The sequence below is a fragment of the Staurois parvus genome, unplaced genomic scaffold (assembly GCF_062004578.1).
Source record: "Staurois parvus isolate SC_StPar_1 unplaced genomic scaffold, SC_StPar_1.0 ptg000162l, whole genome shotgun sequence".
NCBI classification, from domain to species: Eukaryota; Metazoa; Chordata; class Amphibia; order Anura; family Ranidae; genus Staurois; species Staurois parvus.
In genome coordinates this window covers 1,240,190-1,261,185 of record NW_028317958.1, presented here as the reverse complement: position 1 = coordinate 1,261,185, position 20,996 = coordinate 1,240,190, and the positions used below count along the sequence as shown (strand labels likewise).

Here is a 20,996-nt window from a genome sequence, read left to right as displayed (position 1 = left end):
AGTGTGAGAGCGCTGAAACCTGAAAACTGGCCTGGGCAGGAAGGTGTAAAATTGCCCAGTATTGAATTGGTTAAAGTAATTTTTCTAGGAAAAAATGTTATTGCATGTGCAAAAAATGAAAAAGACAGATGGGTAAGGACCATTTACAAAACTTCTATGAAAAATTGACTGTCTACTTTGACATAAAAAGTCTCGGCTATATAAAAATATGCTGAATAATCCAGCACTCCTCACTTGAAAATATTGGGTTTTTATACCTGTCTGCATCCCCACTGGGGAGAATAACTGTCCAGGTGCCGTTGACTAGGAGGGAAAAATAGGATAAAAATTTCCCCACACTTCACCTTGTGTCTCAAGAACAGGAAGTTAAGGGAAATATCTGTAACAGCAAGGGGTATAACCATTCTCTATAGTATCTAAATATAAAACAAAAACAGTGAATGGAGTTTAACATTGGATTACAGTCTTTTTTGTGTCTTACAAGATATGTTTATGCCTGCAGGAGAAAGGAAAAGGAAGCCTATTTGTACCAGAGACTCAGAGCAATTAGTGGTCTCAGACCAAAGATGTGATCGAATTCCTCAGCCTGAGCTGGTAACTGAGCCCTGTAACACTGACTGTGAATTGAGGTAAATGTATAATAAACTACATTCAGGGCTGGATTTACATCATTGAAGTCTCTTCGCACAAACACACTTTGGCACTATAAGCCCCACCCTTTTGCTAAACCACACCCTTTATCACAATGAATATTCAGTAGCCATTCTAGTCATGATAGAAGGATATACACTGCTCAAAAAAATTAAATAAACACTTTGAAAACACATCAGATCTCAATGGGGAAAAATCTCATGCTGGATATCTATACTGATATGGACGGGGTTATGTGTTAGGAACGTAAGGATGCCCCATCGTTTGATGGAAATGAAAATGATCAACCTACAGAGGACTAAATTCAAAGACACCCCGAAAATCAAAGTGAAAAAAAGATGCAGCAGGCTAGTCCATTTTGCTGAAATTTCATTGCAGCAACTCAAAATGGTACTCAGTAGTCTGTATGGTGCCCACGTCTTTGTATGCATGCCTGACAACATTGGGGCATGCTCCTAATGAGACAATGGATGGTGTCCTGGGGTATTTCCTCCCAGATCTGGACCAGGGCATCATTGAGCTCCTGGACAGTCTGAGGTGCAACCTGGCGGCGTTGGATGGACCGAAACATGATATCCCAGAGGTGTTCTATTGGATATAGGTCAGGCGAGTGTGGGGGCCATTGAATGGTATCAATTCCTTCATCCTCCAGGAACTGCCTACATACTCTCGCCACATGAGGCCGGGCATTGTCATGCACCAGGAGGAACCCAGGACCCACTGCACCAGCGTAGGGTCTGACAATGGGTCCAATGATTTCATTCTGATACCTAATGGCAGTCAGGGTGCAATTGTCTAGCCTTTAGAGGTCTGTGTGTCCCTCCATGGATATGCCTCCCCAGACCATCACTGACCCACCACCAAAACGGTCATGCTGAACGATGTTACAGGCAGCTTAATGTTCTCCATGACTTCTACAGACCCTTTCACGTCTGTCACATGTGCTCAGGGAGCTGCTCTCATCTGTGGAAAGCACTGGGCACCAGTGGCAGACCTACCAATTCTGATGTTCAAATGGCAAATGCTACTCGAGCTCTATGGTGCCGGGCAGTAAGCACAGGGCCCACTAAAGGACGCCGGGCCCTCAGGCCACCCTCATGAAGTCTGTTTCTGATTGTTTGGTCAGAGATATTCACAACAGTGGCCTGCTGGAGGTCATTTTGTAGGGTTCTGGCAGTGTTCATCCTGTTCCTTCTTGCACAAAGGAGCAGATAACGGTCCAGCTGGTGAGTTAAGGACCTTCTGCAGCTCTGTCTAGCTCTCCTAGAGTAACTGCTTGTCTTCTGGAATCTTCTCCATGCTCTTGAGACTGTGCTGGGAGACACAGCAAACCTTCTGGCAATGGCACTTATTGATGTTCCATCCTGGAGGAGTTGGACTGCCTGTGCAACCTCCGTAGGGTCCAGGTATCACCTCATGTTATCAATAGTGACACTCACCCTAGCCAAACTCAAAACTAGTGAAAAATAGTCAGAAAAGATGAGTAGGGAAACAAATGTCAGTGGCCTCCACCTGTAAAACCATTCCTGTTTTGGGGATTGTCTCATTGTTGCCCATCCAGAGCACCTGTTGTTAATTTCATGAACACCAAAGCAGCTGAAACTATTTAACAACCCCCTCTGCTACTTAACTGACCAGATCAATATCCCAGGAGTTTCATTGACTTGATGCTATACTTTGATTAATAAGTGTTCATTTAATTATTTTGAGCAGTGTATTTTATTATTCAAATCCCCTGTAAAGGAAGGAAACTCAATTTGTTGAAGGCAGTGTATAGTGTTATTGCATATATTTTATTTATAACAATTCAGAACAATAAAATAACATATAAAAATAAGTTTTCTATTTTTAAAAAGATAAATATGAAAAAATGCATATGAATATTTTTTTCTATTTACATATGCATCCAGCAGGTGGTGCTCTCAGTTGCTCTTCATGTGTTTTCCAGGCTCTACTTAGCTCCTCTGTTAAAATTATGCCTTTGTTTACAGAGCAAATAGCTAAAGCTAAAATTTACATGTCCACGTTCATCACACAATCCGGATATATCAGCCAGAGACAGATATTCAGAAAGGAAATCACTTCTCTTTAAAAAGAAAACATAGCTCTTAGTCTCTAAACTCAATCCATCTCTACCTAATAGTAAATCTAGCCCTTGATCTGTCATTATGGATATCTTTTATTGCCCATGAATCCTGGCAAAGACTAATAGTGGCTCTTTGTAGGTGGCAAGTGGCCAGAAAGAGTGAGTGCAGTGCCCAATGTGGCCCCGGCTACCGCACACTTGATTTCTACTGTACCAAATACATCAAGTCCGAGGGAAAGATGGATAAGGTAGATGACCGGTTTTGTGGCAGTCTACAAAAGCCCAACACCAAGGAGAAATGTTATGAGGATTGCAACACTGGAGGATGGAGCTACTCAGCCTGGTCAGAAGTTAGTATTGGTTGGCTGAACATCAAATGATATCCTGTAATGCATTCATTATTGATGCTATTGTTATTATTTAACAAGACGTCATCATTATGTGACAAGGAAGTTATATTACATGCAATTTATACAGTTTGTGTAATAATACTGGAAAGAACATAAAAGCCAGAAAACAAGTACAAAACGGTTTAGTTATTGCCTTTGTCTCCTAATGATAGATACAGTCATTTTCTGTTATTTCTTCTAAGTTCTTTGGAAGAGCTAAGCTTATTGAATAAATCAAATTTTTTTTTAGCTGCAATATATCAAGTTTAACTTCTGGATAACCCCTTGTTATTCCCCTCAAGCCCTTATCTACCTATTCATCTCAATTAATTTCCATGCTTTGCATGCAGTTTTCCCAACATGTTTCAATACTGCTTACACAAAAAGGCTATGCTTTAGTTCATTTTGACAAAAAATACTTAAAAAAGCACACACAAAAAATATTATTCTCCAAAAGATAGGTTCACCTTTCGCGCTATGATACATCTGTATTCATGTGACAGGTAACATGTTAGTACATCAGCAGCCCCACTCACTCCCCTCCCTTCCCCCCCAATCCCCCATTGTGACAGTGGCTGGGGAACCTCTCCCTACACCCACTGTCACAATTCAAATACAGCGCAGCCGTACGGAGCTTCGCCTACCTGGCTGTGTTATTCATTTACAGGGTTCTGTGGATGAAAGAACTACAACTACTATCAGCCTTTGCGGCTGATGGCTTGTAGTTCTCAAAGAAAAACATATGTGCTGAGAGCGCACGCCCTGCGCTCTCCCAGCACACATGTCTGGTTCTCAAGGAAAGGTCCCGATCTCCTCTTTTGATCGGGACCTTTCCCGATCATGTGACCACCATAACGGCGAATCACAGCGGCCACATGACCCTAAAACCCCGCCCCACCTCCTGGCTTCTGAAACCCTTACAGGGTTAGGAGGAGCCAGCGCCAAGGGGTTAAATTATTTAAATTATTAAAAAAAAAACATTGCCACACTTCTTTATAAGTTTAGAAACATATTTTTGGGTCGTAAAAAGCAAGATAAGTTGAAGGATACAAATTTTATTTGTAGCGTTTGTTAAGATGGAAAATATAAGGAAATGTGAATGTAATACAACAGTGTATGCATGTTTTGTTTTATTTCACTGCCCACACATACCCTTTTGGTCTCACTCACTGCATTGGTAAATAGTATATTTGTTGGCAGTGGCTGCACCTATCAATTTAAATGTTCATCTTCCCTCACAGTGCTCTAAGAGTTGTGGCACAGGTTCGAGGAGGAGGAGAGCTGTGTGTGTAAATTCTTTCCGCGAAGTTCTGGACGACTCGAAATGTAACCACCAGGAAAAGTTAACAGAGCAACGTTGCAGCGATGTCCAGTGTCCGCAATGGAAGACAGGTGACTGGTCTGATGTAAGTGGAATACTTGGTTTACGGTGTAGTGAAATGCAAAATGACCTCAAAAGCTGCTCCATCCACATCCAGTTTTAGACTCTTACTATTATTCATCATAATGAAAAATTAAAGTGTTACTAAACCCACAACAGTAAAATCAGTCTGTATATACAGTAAAGCATACTTGTTATACTCACTGTGGAACCTAAGGGGTTAATCCTCCGCACTGTGTAAAAAAGGCCGTTCAAACCTGCCTTCTCTGTTTCTCTCCGTTTTCAAGAGACCACCTCTTATCTCCTGATAAGACAGGCTAAACTGTAGGCATTTTGCACATGCTCAGTTTGGTGTGTATTGCTAGAGAGGTTTTGTTTTTTCTTGGGAGAGTACATGTGATCAGCACAGGGTAAATCAGCACTGGTCAGACAGAGGTTAGGGGTTTTGCATCCTCCTAGAGCAGAAAGAAAACTCCTCCTACAAACTTTAGCTAGTGCTGGGCTGAACACTGATAGAAACCACAAGACTGCTCTAACTGCTGAGGAGAAAAGGTATTTAGCGGCTGATATTTACTAAAATAATTACACTTCCATGTTCTGTATACTGTGGGAGACCAGATATAGTGAATGCAGGGTCCTGGGTTTAGTAACACTTTAAGATAGACATACATGCTAAAGCAGCTCTGTTGCTAGTTTAAAATACAAAAAATGCACTCTGTCATATCCTGAGTAAGGATAATAATGAATATTTACCTTTTATGTCACTTATAAGGATAAATATATATATAAACCTGCGCTAATAAGAACCACAATAGATAATCAATAATCAAAAATGAAAACATATAGCAGATGAACACAAAAACCCTGATACTAGAAATCAACAATAAATACATAAACGTGCAGCACTTAAAAAGTTACAAATAATCATAAAAAAACAGTGAAAAATGTGTCAAATAAATAGTCCATCCAAAAAGAAAAGAAAAGTCCCAGAGGCTGTGATGTCACTTATGCCACCGATCTTCACTCTGTAAAAGCTGCTTCCAGATGTTTGGTCCTCTGCTGCATGATGTGGTTCTTTCTGCTAACCCCTTCGTTACCACTCTAGTGATGTAGGGATCAGCGGGTGAAACAGCAGAGCAACAGCATCCAACACACCTGGAAGTATTGGATGCTAAATAATGTTCAGCAAGCTTAGCTCAAGAGAGCAAAGATCAGTGCCATGAGAGGTGGAAATGTATTAGTGGTAGCCTCCCTGGCGGTATTCCCGAGTGTAGCTCAGGGTAAAGTTTCAGTACCACAAGCGGTAACCCCGAGCTACACTCGGGCTTACCATGCGGCTCTGCTCTGCGATCCCTCAGTCACTTACCTTGTCCTGCGCTTCCGCGATGTCCCCCCTGCAGTGTCCCCGGCAATGTCCTCCGGCCGATGCCGGCATCTGTCATCTTGGTTCCGTCCCCTGCGAGCGTCGGGACATACGGGGATGGAACGGCGGGAAATTTGAAAATGACAAAAAGTGACATTCACTAAATACACTAAAATCACATAGTATAACATTCCTGTATCAAACCATTTCACATACATTTTGTCCCGAGTGCTTTGTCCTGTGCCCTGCCTGCATTTTTACTGTTTTTTCTGCCTGGAAACTGAGAAATGTCCATGGCGTCCAAACAGCGTCCCTTTAGGTCAAAATCGGTTTTAGACCAGCTAGAGATCAGCGATAGTAAATCAGAACCACTTGCAGAATTGAGTGGTAATGATTCGTGGGGAAATTCGTCATCAGACACTGAAAACGATTTTGCGACTTTGCTCAGTGATGTGCGAACTTGGCGGTATATTTAAAATGTCAGTGTTTTTGGTTTGATTATATTATTGAATTCAATTTATTATTATATTATTATTTTTTATGATTATTTATTATATTATAATTTATGATTTCGTGTTTCAAATTTTAACATACCCGGGATGTTTACTAGACTCTTGTTCGGACAGATTTCAGTGAGTTATTCCTAAGAATTACAGGCCTACAATAAAAAAAATACATATTTCCATGCAAAAAAATGTACCACGTTGAGCACAGAAATATGGACATAATCAGACCGCTAGGGAGGTTAATAAGTTATTTTCAGGGAGTGCTTTTTCATTTTTAATAGCGACGGAGTTGTTTTAACATGAAATAACATTTATATTAAGGAACATGCTAGGGAAACCCACAGGTTTCCTTTGTTCCTGCCCTTTGAGCTAGTTCACACCACATACGTTCCAGTGCTTTTTTTTCTGCATCCAAAATGCATAGAAAGTAGGTTACATGGTTTTCAATGGCATAGTTCACAGAAGTGCTTGCAGTTACATATATATATATATATATATATATATATACACACACACAGCTGAAAAAAAACAAAAAAAACACTGAACACACATCAGATCTCAATGGGGAAAAATCTCATGCTGGATATCTATATTGATATGGACTGGGTAATGTGTTAGGAACATACAGATGCCCCATCGTTTGATGGAAATGAAAATTATCAACCTACAGAGAACTGAATTCAAAGACACCCCAAAAATCATAGTGAAAAAAATCATGCAGCAGGCTAGTCTATTTTGCTGAAATTTTATTGCAGTAACTCAAAACGGTACTCAGTAGTTTGTATGGCCTCCATGTGCTTGTATGCATGCCTGATAATGTCGGGGCATGCTCCTAATGATACGATGGATGGTGTCCTGGGGTATTTCCTCCCAGATCTGGACCAGGGCATCACTGAGCTCCTGGACAGTCTGAGGTACAACCTGGCGATGTCGGATGAACCAAATTATGATATCCCAGAGGTGTTCTATTGGATTTAGGTCAGGCAAGCATGGGGGCCATTCAATGGTATCAATTCCTTCATCCTCCAGGAACTTCCTGCATACTCTCACCACAGGATGCCGGGCATTGTCGTACACCAGGAGGAACCCAGGACCCACTGCACCAGTGTAGGGTCAGACAATGGGTCTAAGGACTTCATCCCAATACCTAATGGCAGTCAGGGTGCCATTACCTAGCCTGTAGAGATCTGTGCTTCCCCCCCATAGATATGCCTCCCCAGACCATCACTGACCCACCACCAAAACGGTCACGATGAACGATGTTATAGGCAGCATAATGTTCTCCACGGCTTCTCCAGACCCTTTCACATCTGTCACATGTGCTCAGGATGAATCTGCTCTCATCTCTGAAAAGCACAGGGCACCAGTGGCAGACCTGCCAATTCTGGTGTTCAATGGCAAATGCCAATCGAGCTCTATGGTGCCAAGCAGTGAGCACAGGGCCCACTAGAGGACATCAGGCCCTCAGTTCACCCTTATGAAGTCTCTTTCTGACTGTTTGTTCAGAGACATTCACACCAGTAGTCTGCTGGAGGTCATTCTCCCAGAGTAACTGCTTGTCTCCTGGAATCTCCTCCATGCTCTTGTGACTGTGCTGGGAGACACAACAAACGTTCTGGCAATGGTACATATTTATGTGCCATTCTGGAGGAATTGGACTGCCTGTGCAACCTCTGTAGGATCCAGGTATTGTCTCATGCTAACAACAGTGACACTACCCCTAGCCAAATGCAAAACTAGTGAAAAACAGTCAGAATAGATGAGTAGGGAAAAAATGTCAGTGGCCTCCACCTGTAAAACCATTCCTGTTTTGGGGGTCGTCTCATTATTGCCCATCTAGTGCACCTGTTGTTAATTTAATTAACACCAAAGCAGCTGAAACTGACTAACAACCCCCTCTGCTACTTAACTGATCAGATCAATATCCCAGGAGTTTAATTGACTAGCTATACTCTGATTAAAAAGTGTCCCTTTAATTTGTTTGAGCAGTGTATACACATATATATATATATATATATATATATATATATATCTCTTACAACAAAAAAACATGTCATGGTTTTTTTTGTCAAGTATATATATATATATAATGTTTTATTATTATTTTAAAGGAGTGGGGAAGTTGCAAAGATCATTGGATGGGTGAATATGTTGGGTCAGTTGGCTAACAGGAGAAACCCTCAATGGAAACCATGACAACAACTCTTCACTGAAGGGTTGGGATTGGACGGTTTCATTTTTACACATGCTGTGCTGATCTGTGATGGAAAGCCATACTCTGTAAAATGCTGCAAACTTTTCTAGAAATATAACTGAGAATGTTAATTAGGTGTTTGAATGACATATCAGGTCTTTCTTGCAGTGCCTTGTGACTTGTGGGAAGGGACATAAACACCGGCAGACATGGTGTCAATTTGGTGAAACGCTAGTAAATGACCGAGTCTGCGATCCAGAGACAAAGCCGATTTCGGTTCAATCTTGCCAGCAACAAGAATGTGCATCATGGCAGGTTGGACCATGGGGACAGGTATGCTGTTTTATTTATTGTACATGTTTTGTTGATTCTTGTGTTCTTGGATATGTTACATACGTTTTCTGTGCCTATAAAGTCATCTTCAGCATAGGTGTTACCTAAAACAGTTTTGCCTCCCAAATGATTTGTAATAGTGCTCAGCCAGTCTTATTATTCACGTATTTAGAGCCCCAAACAAAAGGTTTAAGAGTCCAAGAGCTTTTTATATTGATAATGGTTCACAAAACAACACAGAACAGCCAGCGCTTTTCAGTGGCTCAAAGACCACCCCCTTCTTCAGGGCTTAAGCATCTGAATGATTAAGTGAATTCAAGCATGGTACAAGGAGTTCATTGATTGCTGTTTGAAGTTTGGGCATTACAAGGATTTGCGGATAAGGTACCATAGCAGAATAGCAAGATCCCGGATCCCTCTGTGGGCAGCACTCCTGGTCAAAGACCAGGCCCAAGCTGCTTGACCTCCAAATTAAGATATTGCTTACTGAATCAAGACCTGACTGCTAGGTTGGTTTGCAACCCCTGGCGTTGGGTCTATATAATTTTTTTTCCCAGAAAGGTTTGTTGTTCCTGTGAAATTGCATTAAGATTTTTTTATGTGGGCAGTTTATGTTTATGACACTGCTTGCCAAAGTTCTTCTTTATCTCGATAAGCAGCAAACAGGAAGTTCATAGGTATGAATGTACTATGGAAATTTCCTTGCTGTCTTGAATGCTGGGATAGATAAACAGCAACAGAAGGAGTACAATTTCTTCAATGGAGAAAGTGCTACCCCGAGCTCCCTCCAGTGCTATTCGCATAACCAAATGCCTTGGCATTGGGTCCTACGATCCCCTGTGATCAAATCTGTCTATTTTTCAGTTTAACATTTAAAGTGTAAAGCTAGCTATACACTGATTGAAATTCAGCTGGTTCAGCAGGGTCTGGCCAAATTTCGATCAGGGTGTGGCTTCCATCTCTTCCAGACATGCTGGAAATGTTTCCTCATTCAGTAGTAGCAGCCAACCAGCTGCAGCCGCTGATCAGTGTATGTGTATTTTTTGTATGTGTTGCTCAGAGTTCCCCTTACTTCTTGTCTGATAAAAAGTTGTTAGCAAGACAGGAAGTTAAAGCCGATCTCCACCCAAAAGAGGAAGCTCTGCTTGTTTGCACCCTCCACGTTTTGGAGGGGAGGGGGGAGCCGGTACCTGGTTTTGACAGGTATCCGCTCCCACTTTTGGCACCCCTCCTTCCCCCCATAGTCTTCTGGGACATGTCACAGGTCGCAGAAGACCAATCACAAGGCACAGCACGTCTCGCCCATGCGCAGTGAAGCCGCAAGGTGCCGAGAACCTGGAGGCTAATGAAGAACTAGCTCTGGTGACAACGGTGCTGGACCCTTGGACAGGTAAGTGTGCTGCTGACTTTTTTGGGGGGAAGCCTTGTATAGCAGTAAAAAACAGACAGGGGTTCTAGCCCTTCTGTACTCTGTACAAAGAAAAAAAAATTGACTCAATATATTTTTTTAAGTATTAGTCCAGCTGAATATAAAGCTGAATTGAATAAGTCAGGTATTGCATATCTGTGATCAAATGCATTAGTAACTGAGCATTTCACAGTAGCGCACCACCTTATGGCTAAAAAGGTGAGATATTCTAGTTTGAATAATTGTTTGCATTCTGTGCTTGTTACTTTAGCGGATTTAAGATCTAGTTGGTATCTCGGCAGTAATTCCTTGTATAAGGATTAATGTTTTAAGAAGAAAAATCGAATTTACTTCTGAAATCCTCATACCATTGGACATTCTTAACTTTTACTTGGAGAGTCAGCAAATGAAGCATGTTTAATCCCAGCCAGTAGGTTAGCAAGCTGACCTATATTTCAAATGGAATGATTCAAATACTTAAAGGAACACTGCATTTTAACCCTGTTTTCTGCAGTCTTGCTCTTGCTGTTTCCAAAATCACCTTAGTGGAAGATTCTCCTGTGAGAAGCCATTAGCCTTGCTGCCTCTGCCTTGTTAGAAATGTTTAATGGTGCATTGCTTCAGTAACTGGCCTTATTCTATAGCACTTCAGGGACAAACATTAGAGAATGGGAGGAATGTATGGGCATGCAGAGCACGACAGAGACCTGTCCACAGTTTATTTCATGCTGAACTCCAGGCAAATAGAAAAATGTGCAGTTGAAGTACACATACGGAAGCTGTCTTACCTGCTAAAGGATTTTTTAATCCTGTCCATCCGGTTTTGACATTATGCAGCTCTGTCACACAGCACAATCTTTCCTGACAGGGCAAGAGACCAAATTTTCCTACAGTTAAATAACATTTACAGGTCTTCCCCCTATTCCCTGTCCATGACTACGCAGTCAATGAAGAAGCAGCAGACTAATGAGCCAATTTCTCTGTCACTCTGTTTTCTCCTGCTGTCAGAATGTCCTGTGTTAGCACATGAGCACTGCTGCACAACTGAATGGCTCCTTGTGCTGCTTCTTCTACTTCCAGTCTAAGTTTTGCTGTACAGTGGATTTTAAGAGGTACTCACTGCTTAAATTTATAAAATACATTAAAATGATGTATTTATGAATACAGTATATTTTATATCTGCCTAGAATTTAGTTTTTTTTTGTACTTTGCTATTAGTAGAGGGGCATAATGTGAAGCTGCAACAGACCTTTGATGAGAGTTCCGTTTAGATTATTTATATCTGTAGTATAGATATTTGGGGTTTTAAAATTGTAATGTGGAATGTAAGGTGCAATTGCTCTTTGAAGAACATAAAAGCAGAGGTGTATTTGCCACAAGGCAAACAAGGTGTTTGCCTAGGGCAGCATTTTTCAGGGGGGGGTTTGGTGCCACCCCCCATCAGAAGAGTTACACGTGGAAGCTGTTGACTGAGGATGGGGACCAGGTGAGGCACAGCAGTGTGGGCTGCGGGCTCCTGAAGGGTGTCCGACTGTCATTCTTGGATCATTGTCAGAGATAGGCACAGCAGTGCGGGCTGCAAGCTGTGGGCTGCTGAGGGGTGTCCGACTAGGTTCCCAGATCAATCATTGTCAGAGATCAGTGCAGAAGGAAGAGCTCGGGCTTTCCTGATCACGGCTGCCAGGGTGGATGGCGGGTGAGTGCTGGAATCTTCCTCTCTCCCCCCCCCCCCTTCCCCGCTCCACATAGGGTGGGGGGCATGATTGTACTCTTGCCTAGGGCAGCACACAACCAAAATACACTTCATAGGTCATATTTTTTTTTTAAAGCTGAACTGATTAATGCAGCTCTGTAATTATTAATACATCAATAAAAGTATTTTGTAATTTCAAGCAGTGTAAGTACCTGAATTTCACATTATATCAGCCTCTTGTAGTCACTGAACTATATAAAGTCGGGCTGGAGTGTGGGAGGAAGAAGCGGTACAAGGAACTAATGAGCTCCATTCATGTGCATGCTGATTGGAGCAGAAAGCTGAGTGACAGAGATGGGCTCATCACTGTGCTGCTTCTCCTTTCACTGTCCAGTCACTGGATGACTTGGACTCAGAGAAAGCTGACTGAATGATGCTGATCAGACTGAGAACATCTAGTGGCATAATATCAAGTATTACATTCCATTGAATGTAAAGTCATTATCCTAACAGTATTTATTTTCATAGTGTACAGCGGCGTGTGGCACAGGTTATCAGATGAGAGCTGTGAAATGCGTTGTCGGTGCTTATGGGGCTGTGGTGGATGACAGCGAATGCAATGCAGCCACTCGACCTACTGACACTCAGGTGAGAGCCCTACATTGGCACATAGCTTCTTCATGCTTCCATTAATCTGTGAATTAAAAAAACAAGAGTGTAACAGTGTCAATAGACATTAGAAGACCATCTCCAATCCAGTCATTTGTGGCAAACTACGGCCCGCGGGCCGTATACGGCCCGGCGGACCTTTTAATCCGGCCCGCGGAGCTAGGCTCCTCTCACAGTCCGCCCTGAAGACCGGTGTAGCATGAAAATCTGTCTCCTATGAGGATCTGTACCCCTCGACGTATCTGCGCATGTGCCGGAGATCGCCGATCGGCTTCTCATGCCTGAAACTGGCACATACGCAGATACGTCGAGGGGGACAGACGGCGCGGGAACATGGCGAGAGGAACGCGCGGAGCAAAGGTAAGTGAATTGACACAGGGGGGACTTGGGGACTTAATATGGGGGATGAATTAATATGGGGAATGAATTACTATAGGGGGATGAATTACTATATGAGGGATGAATTACTATGGGGGATGAATTACTATATGGGGGATGAATTACTATGGGGGATGAATTACTATATGGGGGATGAATTACTATATGGGGGATGAATTACTATATTTGGGATTAATTACTATATGGGGGATGAATTACTATATGGGGGATGAATTACTATGGGGGGGATGAATTACTATGGGGGGATGAATTACTATGGGGGATGAATTACTATATGGGGGATGAATTACTATATGGGGGATGAATTACTATGGGGGATGAATTACTATATGGGGGATGAATTACTATGGGGGATGAATTACTATATGGGGGATGAATTACTATATGGGGGATGAATTACTATGGGGGATTAATTACTATATGGGGGATTAATTACTATGGGGGATGAATTACTATATGGGGGATGAATTACTATGGGGGATGAATTACTATATGGGGGATGAATTACTATGGGGGATGAATTACTATATGGGGGATGAATTACTATATGGGGGATGAATTACTATGGGGGATGAATTACTATATGGGGGATGAATTACTATGGGGGATGAATTACTATATGGGGGATGAATTACTATATGGGGGATGAATTACTATGGGGGATGAATTACTATATGGGGGATGAATTACTATATGGGGGATGAATTACTATGGGGGATGAATTACTATATGGGGGATGAATTACTATATGGGGGATGAATTACTATGGGGGATGAATTACTATATGGGGGATGAATTACTATGGGAGATGAATTACTATATGGGGGATGAATTACTATGGGGGATGAATTACTATATGGGGGATGAATTACTATGGGGGATGAATTACTATGGGGGATGAATTACTATATGGGGGATGAATTACTATGGAGGATGAATTACTATAGGGGGGATGAATTACTATAGGGGGGATGAATTACTATGGGGGATGAATTACTATATGAGGGATGAATTACTATGGGGGATGAATTACTATATGGGGGATGAATTACTATAGGGGGGATGAATTACTATGGGGGATGAATTACTATATGGGGGATGAATTACTATAGGGGGGATGAATTACTATATGGGGGATGAATTACTATATGGGGGATGAATTACTATGGGGGATGAATTACTATATGGGGGATGAATTACTATGGGGGATGAATTACTATGGGGGATGAATTACTATATGGGGGATGAATTACTATGGGGGATGAATTACTATATGGGGGATGAATTACTATGGGGGATGAATTACTATGGGGGATGAATTACTATATGGGGGATGAATTACTATGGGGGATGAATTACTATAGGGGGGATGAATTACTATAGGGGGGATGAATTACTATGGGGGATGAATTACTATGGGGGATGAATTACTATATGGGGGATGAATTACTATGGGGGATGAATTACTATATGGGGGATGAATTACTATAGGGGGGATGAATTACTATAGTGGGGATGAATTACTATGGGGGATGAATTACTATATGGGGGATGAATTACTATGGGGGATGAATTACTATGGGGGATGAATTACTATATGGGGGATGAATTACTATATGGGGGATGAATTACTATGGGGGATGAATTACTATATGGGGGATGAATTACTATGGGGGATGAATTACTATATGGGGGATGAATTACTATATGGGGGATGAATTACTATGGGGGATGAATTACTATATGGGGGATTAATTACTATGCTTACTATGGGGGAATATTACTATACTTACTATGGATGACACATACACATCATTCATCTACTCTTGGTCCGGCCCCCGGGTCCAATATATGAACCCATTGCGGCCCTCAAGTCAAAAGGTTTGCCCACCCCTGGTCTAAACCCTGTGTTTGCTCTGTCATGGGGTTACACAGGGTAATAACCTTCAACCCCCTTCCCCATTTGACAGTGTTAGGCGACTCAGACCTGAGCTTTGTATTCTTGGAGAAAGGAGAGAAAGTCACATGCTCCTTCATACCCAGAAGTACCAGGTATTTCTGAGGGCTACAGCAGACAAATGGAGAAGCAGGAAATCACCACTGGTAAAGTATCAGTGGGTGAGTGGGTGGGTGAGTGGGATTTCTAGAGAAAATGTCACTTTGCCCTCAAAGTTAAAAAAACAGATGAGTATTGTAAGAGCAATGGATCCCCTTAGTGGACCTATGAGTGATTATGCATATGAGGGTTCTATTTTGTAAAGGTCTGCGCAATTGTTGGCACTGTATAAATCCTATATAATAATAAGGGCACTGAATCAATCTGTTTAGCACTCTCATTTTTGCAGATCCTTAATAGGCAAAGTGCTAGATTCTCTTTAAAGAGGAATTTCAGTTATGGCTATTTTACTTGGTTAAACTGGTCCAGCTTGAACCAGTGTAACTATGTATATGCCATACCTGGCCCATACCCCTTGAAAATGGAAATCGTTCTTGTAGGTACTACTACTACAGTGATTATCACTTGCTTCCCATGCTGAGTGGATGCCCTGCTGTATTGTGAACGCAGGAGGTCACCTCGTTGGCATGGGCACCATTCAGAGGACGTTGTCTAGTTTCTGGATGAAAGCAAACATTCTCTAATTGGATGAGGTGGAGATCATGACATCACCACCCCACCTCTCCACCTTGTTGGATTATAGAAAGCTTTGCAATCATTAAGAAATTGAGAATCATCATTGAGAAAGGATTGGGTGGTCTCCTGTGTTCAGTAAGCAGCAGGGCAGCCAATCGGCACAGGACACAGAAGCAAGTAGAGATCACCGGAGTAGAGGTGCTTACTACAGTGATTTCCAGCTTCCACGGGAATCAACCAGACCAAGTATGGTATACACATAGTTACCTTGGTCCAAGATGGACCAATGTAAATTTGTAAAAATATCCATACCTGAAATTCTTTTTTTTTTAGGATTCCTTGACTAATCATCTTAGGAGTCAATGGCCTGATAAATCAATATTCTAATAAGGCTTGGTAGAAACTGGAGAAGTTCTGTGATATTGGTATGTGTAGTAGCATTCATTTTGTAAAGCACTGTGCAAACTGTTGGCGCTGTATAAATCCTGTATAATAATAATCCCTAAATCTGGTCCCGTTTTATATACTAAATGCTAGTCACTAACAACAGTAAATCCTTTAATATTGCTCTCCTTAGCAACAAGTTCAAAAAGTCATTAATTATGGAAAGAAAACCACCTAATAAACCAAACTGCCTTTGACAGGACTGTGAAACAGCTGCATGCCCAGGCATTCCTGAAACCAAGCAGATTGCCCACAGCAAGACACAGTGGAGATTTGGATCGTGGACACCTGTAAGTGCACTTTGCTCATATGACTTCCTCCTTCTTCGTTTCTGCTCATTGCACTCTGCTCCAGTTCTTAGCTCTGAAATGCGTCAGTTCCTCTCTGTTTACGGATGAGCGGTGCTTACATTTTATTATATAAACAAAATGACTTATTTTCCGATTCCCTGCTCAGTTTCACCAGAGCGCTGCCCCGGGGTCATGTGATGGTTGTTTAAATCTTGCTGGATGGATTTGACCTTATAAAAGGAAAATTCTAGGTTAATTGCCATACCAGCCCCCCATCCTCCACCTTCTTCCAAGCTAGGTGGCTGATCTGTATTTATTTCATATTTTGAGAACACTAAGCAAAACAAAATGTTTTAAAATTATAGGGTGACAAACTATTTTATACTGCATTCTGAATTTTTAAATTTTGTTAAATAATTAGCTATACAAAGCTTTGGATCAGGTAGCTCCCTGCTACTGAATATTATATATACCAGCTAGCAACTGCATGCAATGTAGTTGGGTCTAGCTTTGGGTCTCAACCCCCCGCCCAACCCACACACAAACACTTAACATTTGGTTGACAGTTGTTGCTTTGGATGGGTTGGGAAAAGGTTAAAACTTACTGTATGTCAGGATTTTATTTGTGACCCTATTTTAGATATTTACCTTCTTTTTGTTCTGGTGACAACAATATTTCTGTGCAATCCGTATATATAATATATATATAATATATATTGTATAATATAATGATATTATATATATATATATATATCCGTATATATAATCCAACAACAATATTTCTGTGCAATTCAATTTTATTGAAATATCATTTGAAACAATCATTTAAGGTTTTTACTGCCTTCTCTGTCCCCAATAAAGGTCTGCAATGCCTGGTGACACTGTTGTCTTTGATTGGTTGTTTGTGTAGTAGAGTAGTATCAGTGAATTGTTTATTAAATGATCAAACCTGTTACCAAGTGACTTTAAAGCGCATGACTGAACATAATAAAAAAACAAACCTATTCAGTACATCTCTGTAATACATGTGCATTTCCCCATCGTTTGTCTCTTTAAACACATTGTAAGTACAGAAAAACACACATTGATCCTGTCAGAAATCCAATGTGGACCCATCCAGCTTTGACCAATGTAGTTGTGCCCTTGCCATACTTGTGGGATTCTGTGGAAGCTGGAAATCATGGTAGCAGGCACTGCTACTACAGTGGTCACCACTAGTTTCCAGGTACTGTGCTGAGCGGCTGCCTGGCTGCATTGTGAACACAGAAGGTCTCTTGTCAACACGATGACAATTCAGAGAACACTTTGCATTTTCCTAATGAATGCAAAACGCTCTCTGATTGGATGGGGTGGAAAGACAGGGCCATGATATTGCTTTCCATTCCATGCTTTCCATTCATTGAAAAGATGCAAAGTGATTTCTGAATGGCATCCAGGTCTAGTGAGAGGTGATATATAATCACAAAGCAGCAGAACAGATGCTCAGCATGGGTCCTGGAAGCTAATGGTGATCACTGTAAGTCAAGGATATCGCCAAGACATGGCACATGCATAGTTACATTGGTCCCAAATAGCCGTAGCTGGAATTCAACTTTAAAGAAACAAATCCTGGGAAATGTTGCATGTATTGCCAAGATGTACTAAATGTTTCTTTTTTCTTGCCTTGACATACCCTTTAAAGCAGACCACACATGGTATTATCAGGTCATCTGGCACTTCTAGTACTTAGCTCTGTAACTATTCATTGGTGGCCAGGTCTCACCAACAAGGATGCTTGGCACATGGTCCATTATGGGCAGCACAAAACAAGCAGTGTTAGTAGAAGCACACAATGTATTTCTCTGTGTGGCATATACTTTAAGCAGATTCAAGCGGTTTCCTTTTTACGGATCTTTTTCATGTTTTCCAGTGCTCAGCAACTTGTGGAAAGGGGACTAGGATGAGGTATGTCAGTTGCCGTGATGATCAAGGATCAGTAGCAGATGAATCAGCCTGTTCACACCTTCCAAAGCCATCCGCCACTGAAGTATGTACAGTGACCCCTTGCGGACAATGGAAAGCAATGGAGTGGAGTTCTGTAAGTCTGCATCCTCAAATGATACAGTACAGTAATGCTAAAGTGAAAGCATAAAGCAAACCTGTCATGAGAAAAATACATAGCCTGGCGTTACTGACCACCATCTCAGAATACTAGTTTCCTGCCTGTCCTGGAAGAACTTACATTTAAATTAATAGAATGTTTTAATAGTACGCATGCGGTTTTATCACCTTCTGTCATCATGTTTACAGTTATTTTTTTCCAATTGCAGTGTTCTGTGACTTGTGGGCAGGGGAAGGCAATGCGCCAAGTTGTTTGCATGGATTTCCTTGGTCAAACAGTTGAACAAAATGAATGTGACCCAGAGGACATTCCATCAGCTGAACAGGAGTGCTCTATGTCCCCTTGTCACTATGTCAACCATGACTATGGGAGACCCATTCATTATCTCCCAAATGTGGACCAGAGAATACGATCTAACCCAACCCTGGCCATTCTCAACAGGAACAGCGGCCGTTCTCTAGGGCCTGGTGGAAATCAGTGGAGAATTGGACCATGGGGAGCAGTAAGTTATAATTCATTATTATGTATACCATTTGGCCAAACGTTTTTGGACATCTGACCATCACAACCCCTATAAGCACAAAAGTATGTGGACATCCCTTCCAATTTATTGAGTTCTGGTGTTTACAGTGAGGGATACTATTAATGCTACATCATACAAAGAAAATCATTTAGACTTACAATAGACAATTACGCACTTCCATTTTTGTGGCAACAGTCTAGTGAAGGCTCCTTTTGTTCCACCGTGACTGTGCCCCTGTGAAAAAAGCTAGCCCCATAAAGACACAATTTAACCAGTTTTGTGTAGAGCCCTACTTAACACCTCTGGGAAGAACATGGAATGCTGATGGTAAGTCAGGTTTTCTCATCCAACATCATTACCTGGGTTTACAAATGCTTTTTTGGCTTCATGCGCACAAAGTTCTATAGACACACTCCAAAATCCTATGGAAAGCCTTTCCAGAAGAGTGATGGCAGTTATAGCCTCAAAGGGGGGGGGGGGGGGCAACTCCCTTTAAATGCCCATGAAATTTGAATGGGATGTCCAATAAGCTCAATATAGATATGATAGGCAGATGTCTGCAAAATATTGGCAGAGTTCGATCAGTACATCAGAAACACACCAGTGAGGAAATAAATTGTATATCTCTCAGGATTAAGCATGATGTTGTGCAGAAATTTGGATAAGATTCAACGCGTTTGAGAGTGTTACATGCTAGACTGTATATTAGCCTCTTTCTCACATCATAGCAAGTTGATAAATGTGTAAATTGGTTATATTCCAAGATTTAATCAGCTCCTCATTTTATTATAATGATTTGGTTTTCAAACTAGAGTTCTTTAAAGCCCACCTCCAGCCTGAACCTTTCATTATGTTTTGGATATAATGAAGTAAGGTTGATACCTCTGTCTAATTGTATTGCCGTCTTTGTTTTGGAGATTTATAACACCTTCTGTCAGGGCAGGAAGTGATGTGAATTCTTTCCAACAGTGAAGCAGGCATTTTTAAAATTTATATTTTACCAATTTACACTTAAAATTAAAAAAAAAGAGCTAGTGACAGGATACACCTTATTGCAGAGCTGCAGTAAATCCCTAAACATATCTTGAGATAAATTAACTGTTTGTTGTGTTGTGCTGACAGTTTTCTCTATATATATCCTAAAGTAGAACTAAAGGCAAAACTTTGTTTTTCATGTTGGATAGGGTAAGGGAGAGTTCTAAGCCCTGGCAGATTTTTTTGCCATCTGCAACCCATTGAGGAGATTTCCTTTTACTCGCTGTCCCATAGTCAAAGCATGAAGTGAGAAGTATCCATCCAGGAAAAGGGAATCCCTGGTTGTCAGCGGAGTCACTAGAACTAGTGTGCTTATTGGAGGATATCTGTTCTGCTGACAACCCCAAATTTGGAATTTTCCTTTACTTTCACTCTTGGTGATAACAATAAACAGGACAAATATAGAGGGTGAATCTCCCTAATGAGGGCACAGACAGCGGTAACAACCCAACATGTTCTAATTTCTAATATCAGCAAAAGTGCAGCGCTAGATAATAAAGTCTGAAAGAAAGTCCACTAAAATCTATTCATAAAAACGTGCCAGATGACATGTAGAAAATCAATGGTGGCGGTCCGTGAAGAAAAGCAGAAATGCGCACTCACCAGAAGACAGATGTAAGTAAGCGGTATGTATCAAAGCCCATAGATCCTCAATCAAGGAGAGAACTGGTCCAGTCAAAGTGGGTTGATCTTTCCTTAAGGATGCAGTGCTAATCCAAAGCAGATCCAAAAGGTACTCCTAAAATGAAGTAACTGTGATCTCTCCTGAAGATGAATTAAATAAAAGACCTCACTCCCTCTTGTCCTGTGCCAAAGGGAGAGAGGTCTTTTATTTAATGGATTATGGTAAAAAAAAAAAAACTCATCTTCAGGAGAGATCACAGTTACTTCATTTTAGG

At 41.3% G+C, this 20,996-nt stretch overlaps 1 protein-coding gene across 1 annotated transcript in view; it reads left to right on the top strand.

The window, feature by feature from the left end:
• ADAMTS9 (ADAM metallopeptidase with thrombospondin type 1 motif 9) overlaps nucleotides 1-20,996 on the top strand; it is a 357,735-nt gene that overhangs the window by 170,154 nt on the left and 166,585 nt on the right. Inside the window, exons 19-26 of the mRNA XM_089675998.1 lie at nucleotides 503-629; nucleotides 2,877-3,087; nucleotides 4,368-4,532; nucleotides 8,739-8,903; nucleotides 12,533-12,652; nucleotides 16,349-16,438; nucleotides 18,348-18,515; nucleotides 18,748-19,041. Coding sequence (XP_089532124.1) covers nucleotides 503-629; nucleotides 2,877-3,087; nucleotides 4,368-4,532; nucleotides 8,739-8,903; nucleotides 12,533-12,652; nucleotides 16,349-16,438; nucleotides 18,348-18,515; nucleotides 18,748-19,041 — 1,340 coding nt within the window. The remainder of the gene's footprint in view (nucleotides 1-502; nucleotides 630-2,876; nucleotides 3,088-4,367; nucleotides 4,533-8,738; nucleotides 8,904-12,532; nucleotides 12,653-16,348; nucleotides 16,439-18,347; nucleotides 18,516-18,747; nucleotides 19,042-20,996) is intronic.